At 48.7% G+C, this 13,513-nt stretch overlaps 1 protein-coding gene across 7 annotated transcripts in view; it reads left to right on the top strand.

The window, feature by feature from the left end:
• SEC16A (SEC16 homolog A, endoplasmic reticulum export factor) overlaps positions 1 to 13,513 on the top strand; it is an 82,997-nt gene that overhangs the window by 26,988 nt on the left and 42,496 nt on the right. For all 7 annotated transcript variants that reach the window (XM_058159133.1, XM_058159137.1, XM_058159138.1 and 4 more), the window contains exons 11-18: positions 593 to 835; positions 951 to 1,048; positions 2,766 to 2,847; positions 4,645 to 4,762; positions 6,221 to 6,332; positions 6,959 to 7,064; positions 12,370 to 12,510; positions 13,265 to 13,378. In XM_058159133.1, the coding sequence (XP_058015116.1) occupies positions 593 to 835; positions 951 to 1,048; positions 2,766 to 2,847; positions 4,645 to 4,762; positions 6,221 to 6,332; positions 6,959 to 7,064; positions 12,370 to 12,510; positions 13,265 to 13,378 (1,014 nt within the window). The remainder of the gene's footprint in view (positions 1 to 592; positions 836 to 950; positions 1,049 to 2,765; positions 2,848 to 4,644; positions 4,763 to 6,220; positions 6,333 to 6,958; positions 7,065 to 12,369; positions 12,511 to 13,264; positions 13,379 to 13,513) is intronic.

Raw genomic sequence — 13,513 nt, 5'->3', positions numbered from 1 at the left:
TCTTCTTATTTCCTTTTGAAGACTTTTTGCTTCTCATCCAAGAAGCTTCTTCAGCTCTGACTGGATGGTGGGGAATGGAAGGATTTATACTCCTTGCGGCATTTTGGTCATTTGCATCCTTTTAGAGGGTCCTTGAGGCCACTTGGAGGTTTATCTGTGTCCTCAGGGTCAGCTGAGTGGTTGTTCCTGTAATCTGCAATTTTTCCTCTGGAACTCCATTCCTACTCCCACCCCATTCCGAGGGCGTTCATCCCAAATTGCATAGCTAGACGTCTGTAGAGATTCTCTGTCATCCAGGTCATGGTTCTCCCAAAAGTGCTTTTTCAGGAGGCAACTGGACTTTCTGGTTTTTTCTTTTAAAAAGGATGCAAATGTCTTCAAGGGATATAAATCCTTCCATTCCCCACCATCCAGTCAGAGCTAAAGAAGCTTCTTGGATGAGAAGCGAAATGTCTTCAAAAGAAAATAAGCTCCTGAAAAAGCACCTTTGGGTCTCTCGAGGGTGGTTTCTCAACCTTAAAGCCGCTTCCAGGTGTGTGGACTTCAACTCCTAGAATTCCCTTGTTTTAAGAGCATCCCTTTTTATTTGTAGACAGTGGTGGGCACGGATATTGCCGAGCTTCTGCTGCAGGATCATAAGACCGTGTGGCTGCCTGGGAAGTCACCCAACGAAGCCAACCTGATTGATTTCACCAACGAGGCTGTCGAGCACATGCCTGAAGAGAGCGGAGAAGCTCAGCTGTCCTTCCTGACGGACAGCCTCATCGCCACCATTGACAGCCTCGAGAAGGAAACGGAGCGCTTCCGAGAGCTGCTGCTTTATGGACGGAAAAAGGTGCGTCTCGCATGGCTTCCTTCCTTCTTGTATGTTGGCTCCTGCAAAAAGATCTCCAAAAAAATTTTTTTAAATTTTTTTAAAAAAAATTAAATCCTGCATTCTTTTCCAATAGGATGCTTTGGAATCTGCCATGAAACATGGGCTGTGGGGCCATGCATTGTTGCTTGCCAGTAAAATGGACAGCAGGACGCATGCTAGAGTGATGACCAGGTAGGTAGGAGATGAGACCTCTGGGTGCCTCTGATCTCAGTTGGGACTGAGCTTTATAAAACCCTTGTAAGGCCACACCTGGAATTCTGCAACCAATTTTAGTCACCACAGTACAGAAAAAAACGTTGAGACTTTGAAAAAAAGTGCAAGATGATTAAGGGCCTGGAGACTAAAACACATGAAGAACGGCTGCAGGATTTGGGTGGGGCTAGTCTAGTGAAAAGAAGGACTAGGAGGGACATGATAACAGTCTTCCAGTATTGGAGGGGCTGCCACAAAGAAGAGAAGGGTCAACTTATTCTCCAAAGCACCAGAAGACAGGACAAGACAGGACAAGAACTAACCAAAGGGAGCAGTCTGGAATTAAGGAGAAACTTCCTAACAGTGAGGACAATTAACCAATGGAACAGCTTGCCACCAGAAATTGTGGGCGATTTCACTGGAGGTTTCTAAGAAGAGACTGGACAGCCACCTATCTGAAATGGTATAGGGTCTCCTGCTTGAGCAGGACTAGAAGACTTGCAGCTTCTGATTTGTTCTGTTCTAATTTCTATTATTTCTATTATTCTGTTCTACAGAGGATCTTTGGATCAGATCTGGTCAGGAGGCCAATGCAACAACCTCTTTCCTAGCTTTTGGCTTTGCATTGTCTCTCCAAAGGCAGTTTTCCTCCTTGGAATGTTGATTGCTGACCTTTGTACTTTTTTCTTCCTTTTCCAATCTGTTTTTTTTATTCAAAGCAAAGTTAAAATGCAAAATACAGAACTTAAAAAAAAATACAAAAGGACAAATGAAAAAACAACAACAGTCAAAATTTTAAAAAGATGCGTATAAAAAAGGCATTTACACATATTATCTCTTCTAGCTGAATACTGACTAATATATCACTACAACATTAGTTCCCACCTCTTGCGAAACAAGAGTTCAAAAAGTTTTAAACCACTAAGAATAAATTTACTATATTTAATTAAGCAACAATTGACTAATTTCACTAATATTGTTTTTCCTATTAACTATTTGGTCATTATCCCAAAGGTGCTTCTTTTCAAAAGGCAACTGGACTTTCTGGGTTTTTTCTTTGACAATGTTTCACTTCTCATCCAAGAAGCTTCTTCAGCTTTGAAGAACCTTCTACATTAGTTGTAGTAGTTTAAAACTTTTTGCAGAGCTGAAGAAGCTTCTTGGATGATCTAGCAGGTAACAGAGTTGTAAGGGAGCTTGTAGGTCATCCAGTCCAACCCCCCCCCCCCCAAGCAGGAGACAGATGGCAGTCCAATCTCTTCTTGAAAGCTTCCAGTGATGAAGTTCCCACAACTTCCGAAGGCAATTTCTGTTCCATGGGTTGTTAATTCTCACTCAGGAAATTCCTCCTTATTTCCAGGTTGAATCTCCCCTTGATCAATTTCCATCCATTGTTCATTGTTCTGGCCTTCAAGTGCTTTGGAAAATAGCTTGACCCCCTCCTCTGTGTGGCAGCCTCTCAAATATTGGAAGACTGCTGTCATGTCTCCTCTGGTCCTCCTTCTCTTCACTAGCCATGGCCAGAATGAAAAGCGACACATCTTCAAAGAAAAACCAGAAAGTCCAATTGCCTCTTGGAAAAAGCACCATGAATTGGATGACTGAGAATCCCCATAGATATTTGGTCAGGAATATAAGATATAGAAGACAGGTGAACATGTTGCACATAGATTTAGTAGTATTCTCTTTTTTCTAGATTCGCCAACAGTCTCCCAATAAATGACCCACTGCAGACCGTTTACCAGCTGATGTCTGGTAGGATGCCTGCAGCCTCGACGGTAAGTGTGAAAAGTTTACCTTCCAAAGGTTGGCATTACAGTTTCCATGCTTCCAAGGAATTCTGGGACCGATGGCCTCAATATGCGGAGACAAGTACCCTATTTTTCTTTCTATATGTTCTGTTTCCCTTCCCCCAATACTCCCAGCAAAGAGTCCGTCAGAGGCCTTCCTTTTTTCCTTTTATTTACATAGATACATGTCCTGGCCACGTCTACCCACGGGCCTGCCAAGTTTCTGGAGATAACGAGGAAATTATAGATAAGGCCAGAATTACTCACGAATATATTCTTCCCTCCATTAAAACAGTTAGCTCGCGCCAATTCATTAGCTCGCGCCAACTCATTACTTTGTCCAAGACAAAAAACCAGGAAGTCCCGCCTCCTATTTATAGTCTCTGCAGATGTCACTGCATGACAATTATGACTTAGCTTTGTCCCAACTCTTCCGCTGCTGCGCACGCCGATCAAGCCTTCGTAATCTTGCGTCCCTCCAAAACTGTTCTTGGGGCGTTGCCAAATCAGAAGAAGGCCCGGGAGAATCAGGCCTTGTCGGCCCCTCCCTTTGAGTGGGTGCCAGGGAGGGAGAGGGCTCAAGAGAAGCAGGGCTTGCCAGGTCTTCTCCCTCATTTTCTGAATCATCCGAGTCCAGGAGTCTGGGTCCAGGAACCTGGGTCACAACACTATAAGATGTCCCCCATGTATAGGATGCCCCCCCTTTTCTTACCCAAAATTCAGAAATCAATATTTTAAACACTAAATAGAAGACATTTATTTTTGCAGAGTAAGACATTGGCTTACCCGTACCGGTATATTTTTTTTCCTGACATTTTTATGGGCTCAGAATGCTCCCTGTTGCACCTGGGCACTGGCTACACACAGCGTCAGCTGATGTCAGTGGCATAAGGCTCATGATCGGATGAAACCTATTAGCTTGTCTCTGCAATCAGCAGTTTCATTTGTGAGGCTAGTTTGCAGAGAGAAGGTATTGGCAGTCTCACAACCGCGGTGTTCTGACCCGGCTCCCCAAACATGACAAACTCTCTGAAGTGAACTCAAAAGATTCCTTTATTAGGAGTGCCAGCAGCTCCAGCAAAAAGTTTCTCTTTCAATGCAGACTAACAAGTCCATCCGGCCAGAAAATGAATAGCTGTCTGCCACATCTATTCATCTATGACCCCTGCCTTTTATCCCCAGAGCTATGGTGGGGCTTCACTAGCAGGGGTGGCTCTTCCTTCCCAAGGACCGGCCCATAGATTTCCACTGCTCTCCTCTCCTCTGCCTTCTACATAGCCAGGCATCAGGCACTGGACCCAGTTGTTCCTCCTTTTCTTCATCAGCCACTTCCAGACCTGGAGGCTGTTGACTCTCCTTCCGAGGGCTGATGGATGGCCAAGGCTCTGCCTCTGTCTCTCTCTCTCTGCCATCCCTATTCCCTCTTCTCCCTCGGACCTCTCAGGCTGCCTTGATGTTGATCCTGACTCCCACTCCTCCTCCTCCTCCTCGGCTGCTGGATGGGCTGGTGGCCGACAGACCACAACACATGGTTCTCCTCTCCCTCCCCGCCAGTGCATAAGATGCCCCTCCATTTTTAGGTCAATATTTTTAAGAAAAAGCATTGTTTTATACACAGGAAGATACAGTATTTCTGTAGACCGCTTCAGCTGTTCTGTGCTCATCCTGGCTGGGATGCACATCCTTTGTCCCCATTCAAAGCCAACTTGGGGGCTTTGTAAATTTGCTGCCTCCTCTCATCTTTCCTGGCTCACAGCATCGGCCTCTCCCCCTCTTTTCTTTTAGTGTTGTGGAGATGAGAAGTGGGGAGACTGGAGACCTCACCTGGCAATGGTCCTGTCCAATCTGACCAATAATACGGACGTCGAGTCAAGGACGATTGTCACCATGGGGGACACGCTGGGTAATCCTGCAAGGGCAAAGGGTGGGGGGGGCAGTGAATCTGGAACGGGTGGAGGGGTTGCATCAGGATCTTGGCACCCCAGCAGGCTGGGTCTCTTGTAAGGGTTAGTGACAGGAATCCCAGCAAGTGAACAATTTTTATTTACTTATTTACTTACTTATGTTTAGCCATCACCATCTTGCTCATAGAGGCAGTTTGGGCTTTGTACAAATAAAAGTTAAAACATAAACACTGAATATAAAAATTTAAAGTAGGGGCAGGGATAGTTAAACTGTGACGTTAAAAATGACTTAAAACAGGGGTCTCCAAACTTGGTAACTTTAAGACTTGTGGACTTCAACTCCCAGGAACTTAAAAGGCAAAGGGAGGGCAGAGCCAGGCCTTGAGATAATTTCGGCGTGGGTGCAAAGACTGCACTTAGCAAGGATGGCACAGGTTGACCTCAGGTGATAAAGGGGACCCCGGAGGGTTTTTAAAATATTTTTTTCTGGTTTTTTAAAAATACAGGTAGTCCTTGAGTGACAACAGTTCTTCCAAGGTCCCTTCCAACTCTGTTATCTTGCATTCTGTATTCTGCCCTTTCAAAACCAGATAACTTAGACATTTCCAAAGGACGATCTTTAATATTTAGAATAGTATCACTTTTCCAATTTCTTAGAATAATTCTTATAGCAACTTCTCCCTGTGGACATGTCTGGTAGAACCATGATGCCTGAAAGACTATCATATTCCAGAGTTTCCTGATTCAGTGTAACTTTTATATCATTAACCTTAAGGGATTTCTCCATTAATCATCTTATTTGTAGTACATTATATATATGTATGTATAAAAAGTTACCATTTACCATTCAGAAGAGGCAGTTTCTTCAAAAAGATGGGACCAGTAACACTAAGGAAGCCCATCATACAATCCAGGTGCAAATCAGGAATGAGGGGTTTTTTTTCCAGTAAGGAAGATGACACTAAATAGTAAGAAAAATTCCTGGTGTACTCTGGGAGACGGTCAAATCTCAGCTGGTTTACCTGAAAGATGCTTGAGCCAGGATGGCTACCTTACTGTGTACTGAGAAGACCCATTCATTCCATTATCATTCCATACCATATGAGCCACAGTGGTGTAGTGGTTATAGGGCAGTACTGCAGGCTCTCCTGCTGCCTGCCAGCTGCCTGCAATTTGGCAGTTCAAATCTCACAAGGCTCAAGGTTGACTCAACCTTCCATCCTTCTGAGGTGGGTAAAATAAGGACCCAGATTGTTGGGGGCAAGAGGCTGTAAACCGCTTAGAGAGAGCAGTAAAGTGGTATATAAGTCTAAGTGTTATTGCTATCCTCCCCATCTTGGTGGTCCTACCTGAATCAAGCCTTTAAGGTAAACCCCTGGGGGGCAGGGGAGGGATTCGGGGATGCTCCCAGTGGGATCTGCTTCCTGAGAGGATTCCTTATTTGTCTTTGGTTGCAGCTTCCAAAGGCCTCTTGGATGCTGCTCACTTCTGCTACCTGATGGCGCAAGAGGGTTTCGGTGTCTACACTAAGAAGACCACCAAGCTGGTGCTGATCGGTGCAAACCACAGGTATGTGGGGACCCTTCCAGTTTTCTCCCTCGGGATCGAGCTGTCGCCTTGGTTCCTTCTGCCTGTCCCACTACAGAGACTGGGACGCTGCTTCTCCAGGGGAGCCCAGGCAAGGTTGGCCACCTTCTCCAGGCATCTCTGCCCTTCCACACTCCCCCTCTAGTTCCGTTTGCAGCTTAGGCAGTTGTAAACACACAGCCTTGTTGTGTGGTGGAGATGCAGAGGGCTCGGTGCAGCTCTGGGTCCTCTCTCCCACTACCGTGTAGAGAGGCTGGCACTTCAAAAGCAGCTCTATTGATGAGTGTGAGAGAGATAGCTCTATTGATATAGATCGATTGATACGTAACAGAGGATATATGTCACTGGGGCTTGCCAAGCCTTCAGCAGGGCGTGGTTTCAAGTTTTAAGTAGGAATTCCAGCAAAGGGCCCTGGGGCCTCTGTTGTAAACTCATGAAGGAGGGTTGCTTGCTTCCCCACCCCAGTCGTTGACTTTATACCCCTTGGAGGGGCAAAGTTAAGCCCACTCCCTTCTTTTCAATGGCTCCAGCCAGACTCGCAGTGCTGTTTCAGAAGCTGTTATGGGCCATTAAAGAAGGAAAGCGTTCTCTCTTTTTTCTGCTCTTAGCTTGCCTTTTCTGAAGTTTGCCAGCAATGAGGCCATTCAGCGGACGGAGACCTACGAGTATGCACAGTCCCTGGGGACTCAGCCATGCTCCCTGCCCAACTTCCAGGTTTGCATCTCTCTCTTTCTCTTTCTTTCTTTCTTTCTTTCTTTCTTTCTTTCTTTCTTTCTTTCTTTCTTTCTTTCTTTCTTTCTTTCTTTCTTTCTTTCACTACAAGTTCTTTATTATAACATTGAAAGGAGTTACAGCATTGTTCAAAATATAACTTTAAAATATAGCCTGTTTACTTGCTACAAGGGAGGGGAAAGATCAATTACTATTTCCTCTGGAGTGGCCAGAAAACCTTTAGTTGACTGCAGACAATTATAGTGCCATGAAATGAAAGGTTGTTTTGCAGGCTGCTTGCAAATCTATCGGGTGCACTATCAAATGTCATAAGAGGAACTCCAGTCAAAGACATACGGCTCAGCCGGTGCTCTTCAGGACCATCAAAACTCTCAAACTCTTAGAGGATTACAAGAAGAAAAGATTCTCCTTCTCTGGACATTCTTCAGGAACCATGCTGTAGCCTTCAATTCTACTTGTATTTTCATTTGCCTTTTTTTTTGTGACAAGAACTTTTTTCCCTTTTAGGGAACTGACTCTTTGTTGTTGCTAGAGGTCTGTTCAAACTTCCCAGAGCCTTCCTGACCGATTGAGATTCCGTTAGATTCTCATTAGTGTCCTTCTAACGATGGGTTTTAGGATGGGGGCTTTCTTATTTATTTATTTATTTATTGTTTATATTTATATACCGCCCTATCTCCCAAAGGACTCAGGGCGGTTTACAGGCATTTAAAAGCAAGAAATACAATAAATACAATTCTAAAAACAATTAAAAAAACTTATTCAAAGCCTTAATTAAAAATATAAAAATTAAAACCCAAGATAAAACCCATAAACTAAAATCTAACTCAGTCCTGCGCAATTAAATAGATATGTTTTAAGCTCGCGGAAGGTCCAAGGTCCGAAGCTGACGAAGTCCTGGGGGCAGTTCATTCCAGAGGGTGGGAGCCCCACAGAGAAGGCCCTTCCTGGGCGCGGCCAGACGACATTGCCTCGCTGACGGCACCCTGAGGAGTCCCTCTCTGTGAGAGCGCACGGGTCGGTGAGAGGTATTCGGTAGCAGCAGGCGGTCCCGTAGATAACCCGGCCCTATGCCATGGAGCGCTTTAAAGGTGGTCACCAAAACCTTGAAGCGCACCCGGAAGGCCACAGGCAGCCAGTGCAGTCTGCGCAGGATGGGTGTTATACGGGAGCCACGAGGGGCTCCCTCTATCACCCGCGCAGCCGCATTCTGGACTAACTGCAGCCTCCGGATGCCCTTCAAGGGGAGCCCCATGTAGAGAGCATTGCAGTAATCCAGGCGAGACGTCACGAGTGCGTGGGTGACTGTGCACAGGGCATCCCGGTTCAGAAAGGCGCAACTGGCGCACCAGGCGAACCTGGTAAACGCTCTCCTGGAGACGGCCGTCAAATGATCTTCCAAAGACAGCCGCTCATCCAGGAGGGCGCCTAAGTTGCGCACCCTCCATCGGGACCAATGACTCGCCACCGATGGTCAGCCGCGGATTTAGCTGACTGTACCGGGATGCCGGCATCCACAGCCACTCTGTCTTGGAGGGATTGAGCTTGAGCCTGTTTCTCCCCATCCAGACCCGTACAGCCTCCAGACACCGGGACAGCACTTCGATAGCTTCGTTGGGGTGGTCCGGCGTGGAAAGGTACAGCTGGGTGTCATCCGCATACAGCTGATACCTCACGCCGAAACCACTGATGATCTCACCCAGCGGCTTCATGTAGATGTTAAACAGAAGGGGCGAGAGGATCGAACCCCGCGGCACCCCACAAGTGAGGCGCCTCGGGGTCGACCTCTGCCCCCCTGTCAACACCGACTGCGACCGGTCGGAGAGATAGGAGGAGAACCACCGATAAACGGTGCCTCCCACTCCCAATCCCTCCAGCCGGCGCAGCAGGATACCATGGTCGATGGTATCGAAAGCCGCTGAGAGGTCTAATAGGACCAGGGCAGAGGAACAACCCCTATCCCTGGCCCTCCAGAGATCATCCACCAACGCGACCAAAGCCGTCTCTGTGCTGTAACCGGGCCGGAAACCGGACTGGAACGGGTCTAGATAGACGGTTTCATCCAGGTGCAGGGGAAACTGATATGCCACCATACTCTCTACAACCTTCGCCGCGAAGCGAAGGTTGGAGACTGGACGATAATTACCTAAAACAGCCGGGTCCAGGGAAGGCTTCTTAAGGAGGGGTCTCACCACCGCCTCTTTCAAGGCGGCCGGAAAGACACCTCCACCAAAGAAGCGATCGTAATCGCCTGGAGCCAGCCTCGTGTCACCTCCTGAGTGGCCAGCACCAGCCAGGAGGGCACGGGTCCAGTAAACACGTGGTGGCATTCAGTCTACCCAACAACCTGTCCATGTCCTCGGAGCCACAGGGTCAAACTCATCCCAGACAATGTCACCAAGACCACCTCGGACGCCTCACCTGAGTCACTGCAATCTTGGTCCAACCCGTCCCGGAGCTGAACGATTTTATCGTATAGATAACCGTTAAACTCCTCAGCACGTCCCTGCAGCGGGTCATCCCGCTCCCCCTGGTGAAGAAGGGAACGAGTCACCCGGAACAGGGCGGCTGGGCGGTTATCTGCCGACGCAATGAGGGAGGAGGCGAGCAACGCCGCTTCCTCAATGCCACTAGGTAAGTCCTTGTATAGGACTTCACTAGTGTCGATCAGCCTCTGAACGGCTAGACCTCCAGGAACTCTCTAGGCGTCTTCTCCGGCGCTTCATCCCCTCAGCTCCTCGGAGAACCAGGGGAGTTGGGACCTGCGCCGGGTCAGAGGCCGCAAAGGCACGACACGATCTAAGGCCCCCGCCGCGGCCCGTTCCCAGGCCGCAACAAGTTCCTCAGACGTGCCGTGAGCCAGACCCTCAGGGAATGGCCCAAGCTCCGTCCGGAACCTCTCCGGGTCCATCAGGCGCCTGGGACGGAACCAACGCATCGGCTCCGTCTCCCTGCGGTGTTGGGTGGCGGTCAGAAAGTCTAGGCGAAGGAGGGAGTGATCTGACCATGACAAAGGTTCAGTGACTATTTCCTTTAAGTCCAGATCTCGACCACTGACCAGAGACAAAAATCAAATCAGTGTACCACCCCGGTGTGGGTAGGGCCATCAACTACTTGCGTCAGGTCTAAGGCCGTCATGGAAGCCATGAACTCCCGAGCTGCTGTCGATGACGAGCCGGAAGAAGGCAAGTTAAAGTCCCCCATGACTAAAAGTCTGGGGGTTTCAACTGCCACCCCAGCAAGCACCTCCAGGAGCTCGGGCAGGGCAGCTGTCACGTAGCAAGGAGCCAGGTACGCGACCAGCAAGCCCATCTGACATCTATGGCCCCACTTCACAAGGAGGATTCACACCGACAATCTGAGGTACAGTGGTCTCCTCGGCTCCAGACTCTCTAATCACAACCGCCACCCCCACCCCTACCCTGGGCTCTCGGCTGATGAAATGCGGAAACCTGGTGGGCACATCTGCACCAGGGGCACGCCCCCTTCTGCGCCCAACCAGGTTTCCGTAATGCCTATAAAGTCCGCGGCACCCCCCTGAATAAGGTCGTAAATTAGGGGGGCCTTATTGGCCACGGACCGTGCATTACATAACATCAGCCGAAGGCCCAGGCTCTGAGGGTCTTGGCTATCCGGGGAACGGGGGAAGTCTGGGGGCTCGGGGCGCGCGATCGCCTGCAAATATCGTGCCCCTGAACACGATCCGAGCCCCCGCTTCCGCCAAATCTGCCCCTCCCCCAAACCGTGCAAATAACGCCACCCTCCACCAATGGAACCTGAACTCCCCCCATAACCTTCGGACCTATTAGCTCACCGCCACGAGCATGCGCAGGAACTGATACCCCACCCGGCGGGTTTCCCCCAACACCCGCCCTACCCCTCCCACCCCTTAAAAATGCCCTATCTAAAAACCCCCAAAGGCTCTTCCTCTTCGCATGCCACCTCTGTGGATCCCAAGATCCGTCATTGAGGCCGGCCCTTGGTAATAAAACGGGCCATTCCTGCGAGGCGGGGGCACCTCGCAGGCGCAAGAGTTCCTGTACTGAATAACATAGGCGAATCGTGAAATAATACTACTTCTACAAACACTTTTGAGTTGGTCCTTTAGCAGCAGTAGCGGTGCCAGGTTTTCCCATTTGTTTTGTCTATGAAGATATGTGTTGCCACTTCTATGGCATCAAATAATCCCTGGGCAAACACTTTGTGTAAAACCTACCGCATCTCTCTTTGTAAAGTTGCCGGCCCAGCAACCACTCTTGCATTTCTCATGAATCGCTGCGTGGCCGGGGTTGGTGGAAAATCCGGGGGCCTCCCTAGCCTCTCTTCTACCCAGTGGTGGAAATTTGGGGCCTGCAGATCAAGGGCCACTTGCCTTCTCCGGCCTGTGGGGCCGAGCACAATGGGGTGCGTAGCGCAAGGGAGCTGCTGAGTTTGTGCTGCTCCGTGTCTCTGCCTCCTAATGGCAACGCTGGAGCAAGGCAGGGGAACAGCAGCCACTGCCGTGGCACTCAAAGATGGAGCTGCAGATTTCCCATTGGCAGGAAGTCCCAGGTGAGGTCTCTGCAGCATCGGGACCAGGTGCAAAGCACAACTGGCTTTCCGGAGGAGCCCTGTTTAGAAAGGGGCCCCATTTTTTAGTTCAACTGCTGCCTTTAGCTTTCCCTCAAACAGAGACCCCATCCTTGGAGCCCTCAGACCAGAAAATGTTTGATGTAGATCCTGGGGTGCTTTGTATTGTTTTTTTGCACAATCTTTGCTTCTTAGGGTAACAGAAATGGAAAACGGTTAACCATATGACATAGGAGCAAATGTAGTGCAGGTAGTTCTTGACTTATGACCACAATGGAGCCCAAAATTTCCCTAATTGTGAGACGTTTGTTAAGTGAGTTGTATCCCATTTTATGGCCTTTCTTGCCACAATTGTTAAGTGAATCCCTGCAGCTGATAAGTTGGCGGTGCAGTCGTTAAGGGAATCTGGCTTTCCCCCATTGACTTGGCTTCTCAGAAGGTCGCAAAAGCGGATCGCATGACTCTGGGTATGAACCAGTTGCCAAGCATTTGAACTTTGATCACACAACTGCGGGGATGCTGGAAAGGTCGTAACTCTCGAAAATAGTCATAAGCCCCTTTTTTCAGTGCCGCTGTAAGTGAACTCTTGTAAGTCGGGGACTACCTGTGATTACTGTTAAGGCAATGCAAGTGAAAGGCAATTGAGGTGAGTCTTTGTTCTGGCCCCGCCCTCAATCTTTTATTAACCAGCGTCTCAAAATCTGCTCTGCATTCTCAGGTGTTCAAGTTCATCTACGCTTGCCGGCTGGCTGAGATGGGACTCATTGCACAAGCCTTTCATTATTGCGAAGTGATTTCCAAAGCCATCCTTACAAACCCTGGCTGCTATTCGCCAGTTCTTATCAGCCAGGTGATCCAGGTCAGCACCCTCTGCAGCAGGATGACTCGCTTAAACCTTTGGGGGGGGGAGCCAGGGGTCCCTACCCTTTTTCTGGGACCCCGGGGGCTTGCCAGGTATTTCAGATCAGAGCACCCACTTTTTCTGTGTACCATCCCTTTGCCCAACCTTTGCTAACTTTGAGCCTTCCAGATGGGCTCACAATTCCTAGGACCCCAGGCTGTGGCAGAATTAACAGTGTTGGAAGGTCCCTTGTAGATCATCTAGTCCAACCCCCCCCTCCTGCCCAAACAGGAGACCCTACATCATTTCTGACAGATGGCAGTCCAGTCTCTCCTTGAAAGCTTCCAATGAGGAAGCTCCCACAGATTCCGAAGGCAACTTCTGTTCTACGGGTTGATTGCTCTCACTGTCAGGAAATTTATCCTTATTTCCAGGTTGAATCTCTCCTTCTTCAGTTTCCATCCGTTATTCCTTGTCTGGCCTTCGGGTGCTTTGGAAAATAGCTTGACCTCCTCCTCTCTGTGGCAACCCCTCAGTTATTGGAAGGCTGCTATCCTGTCTTCCCTGGTCCTTCTCTTCCCTAGACTAGCCAGGCCCAGTTCCTGCAACTGTTCATTGCATGTTTTAGCCTCCAGTCCCCTAATCATCCTGGTCTTCTCTGCTCTCTTTCTAGAGTCTCAACTTCTTTTTATAGTGTGGTGACCAAAACCAGATGCAGTGTGGCCTTACTAAGGCTTGATATGACTTTAATTCCTCATTCTTCATTTTACAGATTTCCTCTCAATTGCGGCTCTTTGACCCTCAGATAAAGGAGAAGCCTGAGCAGGAATTATTTATTGAGCCTAACTGGCTAATTCATCTCCGACACTTAGACGGGCAGATTAAGGTGAGTTTCACATCCTTTGGGATGTTTGCAGCAGGTGGACACAAATCGGTCCAGCTTTGTTCAGGGCTAACTCTGAGGCCTAGATGCTGCCGAGGTTTCTTTTTAAAGTTTTGTAGGAACGTCTCTGAGAAAAAA

The sequence above is a fragment of the Ahaetulla prasina genome, chromosome 16 (assembly GCF_028640845.1).
Source record: "Ahaetulla prasina isolate Xishuangbanna chromosome 16, ASM2864084v1, whole genome shotgun sequence".
Classification (NCBI taxonomy): Eukaryota; Metazoa; Chordata; class Lepidosauria; order Squamata; family Colubridae; genus Ahaetulla; species Ahaetulla prasina.
This window is presented reverse-complemented; position numbering and strand designations above follow the sequence as displayed.